Source organism: Clarias gariepinus, chromosome 15 (genome assembly GCF_024256425.1).
Source record: "Clarias gariepinus isolate MV-2021 ecotype Netherlands chromosome 15, CGAR_prim_01v2, whole genome shotgun sequence".
Taxonomy (NCBI): domain Eukaryota; kingdom Metazoa; phylum Chordata; class Actinopteri; order Siluriformes; family Clariidae; genus Clarias; species Clarias gariepinus.
In genome coordinates this window covers 27,724,893-27,734,125 of record NC_071114.1, presented here as the reverse complement: position 1 = coordinate 27,734,125, position 9,233 = coordinate 27,724,893, and the positions used below count along the sequence as shown (strand labels likewise).

The 9,233-nt window shown below is 37.1% G+C and overlaps 1 protein-coding gene across 1 annotated transcript; it reads right to left on the bottom strand.

Moving 5' to 3' along the window:
• Positions 1-1,587: 1,587 nt before the first annotated feature.
• LOC128543055 (sulfotransferase 6B1-like) lies at positions 1,588-4,754 on the bottom strand. Its single transcript, XM_053513351.1, has 7 exons — positions 4,504-4,754; positions 4,146-4,252; positions 3,032-3,121; positions 2,610-2,733; positions 2,427-2,521; positions 2,061-2,211; positions 1,588-1,742 (listed from the first exon to the last, which is right to left on the bottom strand). Exons 1-7 carry the CDS (start codon positions 4,694-4,696, stop codon positions 1,615-1,617), a joined length of 888 nt encoding a protein of 295 aa, XP_053369326.1. The 5' UTR covers positions 4,697-4,754; the 3' UTR covers positions 1,588-1,614.
• Positions 4,755-9,233: the final 4,479 nt, after the last annotated feature.

Here is a 9,233-nt window from a genome sequence, read left to right as displayed (position 1 = left end):
TTCAGGAAGTGCTGTTGTGTGTGTGTGTGCAGGTTTTCATTCCAACAAAACAGAAGCCACACCTGATAGCTGATTAAAGGCAAGAACTCCTAATTAAACAGGTGGAATCAGGTGTGGCTTCTGCTTGGCTAGAAAACCTCCACACACACGCACTTTCTGGTGATTTGACCCGTGCACTAAAGGCTCTGGGTTACTGATCAGAAGCTTGGTGATACAAGCCCCAGCACCTGAAGAATCCACTGCCAACATCCTGGTGGCAGACACAACACTGTGACATACTGTACCCCCATACCTCTGGAGTCAGGGCCTGAGAGGTCAGAGCTGTCCTGGTAGCACAAGGTTTTTTTTTTCTATCCTCTCTAACTTCTGTCCCTCTTTGGTTTGGTTTGATTTGGGTGGTGGGGATAAATGGGGTCGCACTTGAATGCCGAGGCCCTTAACCTCCAACTGCTTTGGTGCATAATGAGATTAAAGATGCTCTGTATAAGGGCATGTGCCAAATGCTGAAAATGTACATCTAAAATGCAAAAAGTTTTTACCCCCATTGATGTTGGATGATTAATTCTCGCTTGAATACATGGTAGTCAACTTTTCAGGACTAGCTTTTTATCATTCTTTTTTCCACCTCATTTCATTATATGTAACTTTAATACCTCTGGCAGCCCTTTTCACATACATCACATTCCTTGCATATACGTATCTTCGTTCCTGTTAGGATTGTCAACATTTTAAATGACATAATGCTACATAGAATCACCACTAGATGTAAGTATTAAAAGATACAAAACCATTAATCCATTATACCCTGCATTCCATTTTCTTTTTCTAATGGGTAATGTAGTGTATGTACTTTTATTTTTCATGCTGTTTCATGTGTGCATGGAAAAGCCTATGATCACATCCAAAATGTGTGTGAATTCCACATGAAAAACAAAACAAAACTAAATGTCTCTCCCTACATATAGCTATAAACATCTATCTTGCATCACCTACATTTAACATTTGTCACTCCCACTCACTCACCCTCTATACAACTAGAGGTTTGCAACTATCGCAGGAGACCTAGAGCCTATCCCAGGGGACTCACTAGGGGCACTAGGTAGGGTACATTCTAGAAGAGGTGCAGGGCACAAGCACACACACTAACAGTTTGGAAATGCCAGTTAGCCTAATCTGCTAAGTATTTTTATTCTGGTGAGAAACTTGAGAGCAAACTCCATGAAGACTGTAACATGTGTTAGTTTATAATTTTACAGCTATTATCCATCCTGAGTTGCTGTTACATAGTGTAATATTTGCTTATATTCTCTGTTTCTAACCAGGCAGTAAAAGTATATTATGTTATATAAATTAATCAGTCATTTTGCATCTTTGGCCATCGGTCATGTTGGACTGGGAGAATCAGCAATAAAAATATGAATAATTAATTACCATCTTAGGTACGTAAATCTCAGCTGTTTTAGCCAAATCGATTCCAGTTTATTGTCACTTTGGAGTTTCACTTAAATAATATACTGTAAATGAGCTCAATATATAATGTGTTAATGATTTATACCAAAAATTCACAGGTAAGAAAAGACGAAAAAAAAGTTTCATAGTGTTTAATATCCCAGACTACTGACAGTACTGTTCGTATTTAAGCTTGGCTCCCAGTCTGGTTCCTGATAGTTTCTTCTTGAACTCTTCATCCATCTGCTTACTCTGAGCCTCGCTGAAGTGGTTCTTCCAGTCTCCTACCTCACCTGGTAAACAATCAGAGTTAGCAAAGCTTGATGTTTGGATATCCCCATAATCATCAGACACCCATAATTACAAATGTTGCTGTGACTGATAGGAGAAAGAGAGTAAATAATCCCTTCAATTCAGACATTCTTAGCTAATTCTGCTTTCTTCGTTCTTTTGATAGGCGGAACACTTTGCTGTTTTGCCGCTTTGGGAAGAAGCATGACTTAATACACGACTTGATCATTGTGTGACCTACACCATGAGTTATTTATGACTGATTTATAAAGCAGATTGTTAATCCCCTCAACCTTGTCATTAAGGCTCAGCCTAATTACCTTTTCGGAATATAATTTCAGCCAATTTTCCATAAGAAGGATTCTTCTGCATGGCACTAAATGTGCTTTCTTCGGCGATCACCTTGACCTGTTCATCTGTCAATGTGAAGCTGAAGAAGTCTGCGACTTTCTTTACACCATCAAGCAGGTTCTATGAAAGATTTTATATAAAGAAAAATCAGTGTGATTGTAGAAACGCTTTTCTGTTTCAGCTGATCAAATAAGTTTATTATTATTATTATCGTTATTATTGATGATGATAATTTACACATCAGAAATCATGCATTTTCAGGTAACATTCATACTAAAAGCCAAGACAGCAGGAGGGGGTCATTTCAGTTACAGAGAATAAACATAAAAGTTTACCTCCTTTAGCTCCTCATAGGTCACCATTAACACATTAGGGTCGTCCATGTGTTTCTCCCAGGCCAGGATGTGGTCAAAATATGAACCCCAGCCCACTGTGTGTGAGAAGCAGATAAGTGTCAAACATTTACACTCGATCTTTAAAAAAGTTAACTTTTTAATGCTCGAAAACATTAATTTCACCTTCGCCAGACATGAAGTCGGAGAAAAATTTGTCCCAGGAGGCATTGGGGAGCACTGGGTTTTTGTTCATGAAATGGTAATAAGAGACTAGAGTGTCTTTTGGGTTTCGAAACACCACCAACATCTGAAAACAAACAACATTTTGAAGGTGAAGGTAGAGAAAGTAAACAAAATCTCAAAAACATTTTTGTATCCAAAAGCCATTTTTGGTAATTAAGTCCAACATCATACAGGTGTAAGTTTCAGTGTAGTTCCTAAATAATTCATGGCAGTTAGTGTGCTTTGAGATGTATTACAAAAGAGTAACATGAGACCTACTGTAAGAACTGAATGTTAGGTGTAACTGCTATTAGAATAACAGTGGCACAGTAAACCCATAGTCATGTGATCACTGAATGACTGCAAAGCGCTCTCACACTGACCTTTGTTCTGTTGGTCTTAAATGAAACAGGAATGTCATGGGGGTGCAAATGTGTCGCAAGCAACCGCCTTGATGGCATCTCGGCTACAATCTGCAAAGACCAAGGCACATAATTTGGCACAGCTTTATTTCTGATTGCACAGGATCAAACTTAAAGGCTGTTTTCATATTGGGCATCAATTTACATTTAATGCTGTAGGAGTCTGTACATTACTTTACATTTAATCCTGTAGGAAACTGGATCTGGAGTTGTACATTCAAAGAAGTTCAGGTCAAGTGAGGTCAAGCTGAATTTTTTTAACGTCTTACCAAATAAAATCAAAAGGACAAGAAAAATGAATAAAAACCTACAGTAACTGATTTGGAGGAGTGTGAAAATGTTGGTGATGAGTCCAGTTCCAAAATGAGTCCAGTTAGCGAATAGATATTTATATGTATATAAGAATATAAGATGTTGATATATAATTGACAATATTTCTAGGTTGAAATATTACTAACAAATACCAGCATGTGTATTTAACATATTTCTTAATTTACAAAATTACTAAAATTATATCATTTTTCCTCTAAATGTCAATTTTTCCTTTTTTCTTTTTTTTCTTATTTTATTCCCCCCCCCCCCTTCTAATTTTATTCAATTCAATTTTATTTGTATAGCACATTTAACAATTGACATTGTCGCAAAGCAACTTTACACTTTCGAAAAGAATTATTTAAGTTTAATTAAGAAGCCAATTCCCACCTGTCTCTTTATCAGAGCACTCTCCCATCAAGGCAACAACTACCAATAACGACTTGCTTCCTCCAAGACACTTGACATCAGTTGTCTCAGACTGCTGCTCACGCAATGCAGAAAACAGATTATAAAACACCCTCGGAGGGACAGATAGACAGACACTTTATTGATCTGAACAAAAATCTGAACAAAACCTAGGAATAACGTAAAAAGGACATACACACAGACGGAGTTACTAGAGATGCTGCCACTCACATCAGTACATCAGTAAGAGTTGACCCATGCTATACTAATTGAAGAGGACACAAGCTTTTATAAACAAAGGATGTTCAGTCCCCTCACTGTCGGAACGCTTTGATGTTTCTGGAACATTACAGACCTTCTGTATCTGTGGAGTGATGAACTCAATCAGTGGGGGAAGTTCAGGAACAGTGTATCCACATGTAGTCATCACTTTCTTCAACACTCCCACCATCCAGTTACAGCCTGGAACATAATCAGATCTTTAATTAAACGGTGATTAATTAGCACACACACAACCTTTAGTGGAATTGTTAATTGACAGTCTGCAATGCAAGGTTAATAAGGCTGTAACTCTAAACTAAGGATGTGGAAACCCAATGTCATTCCCTTCCAGCACTGAATGAGACTTTTTAGATTTGTAGAAACAGCTGAAAAGAAAGAATAATAATATTAGAAAAATCAGCAGCTTGGATTTCTGTAATCCAAAATCTTACCACATTTAGGGTATGCCACCAGCATGACGTCATCCTCTCTGGCCTCCAGATCCTTCAAGGCATCCAGGTTCTCTGGTGGGCTCATGATCGTGGAGTAGAGGATCCCATTTCGCTTGTAAAGCTTCTCCTCATCCTTCATATTCATGCCCCGCTCCAGGGTGGATTTAACGCTTTTAAGAGTTTGGTCAGACATGTTGCTTCAGTGATTTAATGTCTCCTTTAACTGCTGGGTGCAGAGTGGTGCGAGAGGCGAGAGGCGAGAGGTGTGTGTGTGTGTGTGTGTGTGTGTGTGTGTGTGTGTGTGTGTGAGCATGTAGGAAGGGCTAGTGTGACAGAAGTGACACCATGATTAGGTGTTACCAAGAACAGGTTGGTGTAACTCCTCCTGCTTGTGTTCCTGTGCGACGGCAGTAATGCTGAATGTGCACTATTTCAGCAAATTCACAATTTGAACTTCTACTATACCTTTTTTTTTTATCTTTATTTCTATTATGTAGAAATTAATACATTTCTTTTTTGGGGAATGTGAACATACATTTTATTTACAGTATGTCCTGGATCGTTTAAACATTTGTGATACATTTGTGATACATTTTCCAAAAATTATACATTTTTGGAATGTATCACACTGATAGACTTTGTACTGTATATATAATTTAAATTCTGATTTTTTTCTTCACACAGCTTGACCAAGATCAACCTTGCTCAAACATTCCTACACAACTCACTAATTCAGGAAATCACATGTAACCAACACAAGGTTTTATTCATTAGAGGTCATGGAAGTTTATTTCCTCTTTGTGTTTAGATCAGGTCCGTCAGAGCATTCAGGTAACTCATTCAGGTTTTTCTGGGTTTTAGTGATCTACGTAACAACAAAAAATTAAACAATAAATAAGAAGAAAAAAAATAATTTAAAAAAGCAGCATGCCTGCATGACACAACTTCTCACCTTCTTATCAGGTGCAGTTGGATAGTTTGGTGCTTCTGACACTCAAACTAAAAAAAAAAAAGGAAGCATCTTGTATTACTGATTTGTTTTTACTTCTTTCTAATTTCCAATAAATAGGATTCCTTCTTTTTTCTTATTTTATGGGGCAAAATGACTGTACAAACGTAAAGTGTTGCAACACGGTACCCCAGAACACAGGGTGAAGAATAAAGTGTACTTTATTCAGACAAAAGGGGTAAAAAGGGATGGAGAGAAGACTGGCTCTCAAACCGTAATGAGAAACTTTAGTGTCTTTTGGAGTTTCAAAACTATTTAATTTCACAGTAAAATAATACAGGAAGTCTATGACGCGTTATTGTCTGAGTCCCTGAATGAACTTAGTTATATATATATATTTTTTATTATTAGGTTCGACTGCATGGTTGATTCAACACTTATGTAAAAGCATTTGCATATTAGTATCAATGCAATCAGGAAATACATCACGATAGTTATTGTGCTCTTAGATGACTCAGCAGAAACCGGGTCATGTGATCCATCAGTTGCCACAACGTGCTCTCACACTGGCCTTTGTTTTACTGGTCTTGAATGAAACAGAGTTGTCATTAGGGTGCAAATGAGTCGCAAGCAACCGCCTTGATGGCAACTGGGCTACAATTTAAAGAGACGAACACCAAGAGCTCGAATAATCTGCCCCAGCTTTATCCCTGGGAATACGGAACAATAAATTAAACTCCTGGCACACATTTAAAATTGAATCCTGGAATAAAGAGCTTTGAAGCTCAGCTGGGCGTTTAATCAGTTTTTTTTACATTTATAAAATCATTTAAGGCTTCTTGAACAGCATAGACCTTCTGTACGTCTCGAGAGTGGAACTCGATTAGTTTGGGCCTTTTAGGAAAAAAATGTATTCATAATTAGTCATACATTTCCTCAACACTCCCACCATCCAGATACAACCTTGAACAAAATCAAATACAGTAAAGAGACTCTGTACGGGGTCGTGTCATGTCTGTTGTTTTCTCAGTGTGTGTGTGTGTGTGTGCTTGAAAATTATGAGATTACTCAGCAGTGTTGACAAAAATCACACTAAAGATCTGGAGTTGTTCTGTAATGTGTAACCTGATCCTTACCGAACCCCCTTCTTTACATTCCCACATTCCATTCCAGTTGCATGCGAGTGTGCGTGCACGTGTGAGTGTGTGTGTGTGAGTGTGCGTTCATGTGTGTGTGTGTGTGTGTGCTTGCGTGCGAGTGTGCGGTGTTGCATGTTTAGAAAGACCTCGCGTGAGAAAGTTTGTTTGGGTATTTCAGGTTAAGTTACTGTGTCAGAGAAGGAGTGGTCAAGAGAGAGAGAGAGGGATGGAGTTTGTGTTTACTACAGCACAATCCTTAAACTGATGTCCACCAATCTGAAATGTCCATTTTATATTGGATTGAAAAGAATCTGAAGAGCGGTTGTTATAAAATTCTACAATAAAATTAATTTCTTTATGTATTTATGTGAAGACAGAGTAGCTTATTTTGAATAGATTTGAGTTGGGACTAAATAGATTCGGACTGTGACTTCAAAATGCCCATTTTATTGTAGCAATATCACAGTGTCAGATATGTAATTCACTCATTCATGTCAGGTTGTTACGTTCCACGTGTCTTTTTGTGTATTCTGTTTATTATTATTTTTCTTCCCTTTCGCTCTTTTGCTTTTTGTGCTTTTCTCACTCTGCTTCTAGGTCTTGGATGACTGGGCTGTCCATCATTATGCTCCTCGCCAGCGTACCTTGTTCTTCAATGCATTCAACAAAACTTGTTCGACTTTAATAGTCTCCAGATGCTTATTGTATTTTTGGGCATATGAAATTATGCTTTGCGTTGTGCGATTCAAATCCATCCATAGATTTATTTTTGTCTATTGACTTGTATCGAATTATGCGCGTGTTTACACTGAACGTGTTGGAGTTTAGTTCGGCCTACTACGTGTCAAGTTCAACTTCAATTTTAAGAAGCATTTCGTTGCTTTGATTTATTTAATTATTCAATTACTATAAGATCAATCCATTGTTAGATTAGGTTGAGTGTTACGCCACCCTTGTACTTTTTGTTTCTTTAGTTAAGACGCCTTATGCGCTGTTTTTATTTTCATATTTCTTTTCTTTTAGTTAGTTTAGGGGTTAGTTTTAAGGATTGTTTGTTTCATTTATTTATTTGTTTTGGGTGTTTTCTGTAATTATAAGAACTTAATTAATTTATTCATTCATTTTCTATATCTTATGTACAGAATCACAGCGAGCTTGAAGCCTATTCAGAGACTTCAGGCATGAGGCCGTTTAGATTCTGGACAGAATGTCAATCCACTGCAGGGTGCGCACACACACACACACACACACACACACACACACACACACACACACACACACACATATACATACACACACACAACAATTAGCCTAATCTGTATGTCCTTGGACTGTGGGAGGAAACTGGAGTACACAGGGGAAATCCACTGCTGACAGGGAGAACATGCGAACTCCACACACACAAACCCAATGCAGGAATCGAACCCTCGACCCAGGCAGCGTGACCCCACAGTGCTATCCATGATGGCTTGTGACTGCAGTCACTCAGTAGTTCAAGACCAAAATTCCCACTGACAGTTTTGTACCTGAGTCTCCAATAACAAAACTGGACCCCATATTAACTTAAACACCTCTCATGTTATACTGAACTTCCAGCCTCCTAACACTCAGTATGACTACAGATCAGTCCCTGCTATCTGATATCACCCAGGGGTTCCTTGTTTAGTGTGGTTCCTGGGACAATCTGATAATTGAGATTTATCCATATTCCTTTACACTTTACAAACTCGTTTCCATATTTTTTTTATGCTTTGCGACAATGACCATTGTTAAAAGCACTATGTAAATAAAACTGATTTAATCAGAATTTACTTTAAAATGATTTATAATAATAATAATGTTTCTTAAATTCCTTTTGATTATTTTTATTTTGTTTAAAACTTCATAGCCTCTCTACAAACTTGATAAATTTTGCTTTTTTTAATGTACAGATTTTTTTTTAACAAATTTTAGTCTGTATACTCATGAATACTGTCAATTGCTGTTTGTTTGTTTTTTACTTCATTCACGTGGTATTGAACTGCACACTTACGTGCATTTCTAAAAATGACCAGCTCCATCTGTTGAATTTTGGAATGAACTAAAAATTTTGTGTTACAGTAAAGTATGCGGAATGAAGGTGTTTATTAAATAGATTTCAATTGCATACTCATAATCACATTAAAAAAAAAAACAGCACCATCTGTTTAATTTTAAGATGCACTAATGATTTTTTTTAAGGTAGACCTTTTACAAACAGCATTTTTCTATTTAAAATTTAGAGTAGCATATCTTCTCTTCCCGTGGGCCGATTGTGATGAAACAAAGCCTACATGTTACCTCAAGCTCAGCCAAATACACTTGTGAAAAGCCAATTAAAATTTGTTTAGTAGTTTTTATGTGATGCGTGCACAAACAAACAGACAAACAAAAATTCCAAAAACCATATTGATGTGTTCTATTACTTATCTTATGTCACCCAGAAATATTTTTTTTGAAAATATCTTTAAATGTACAGACTAGTTAGATCAGTTTGTACAGCCTTAATACAGTCATACAGTATGCAAATCATCTGTTTAATATTATGGTCGTATAATCAGAGTAAAGATCAGTAGTACTGTCAACAATAAACTAGGTGCAATGGCAAAGTCATAAATGATGAA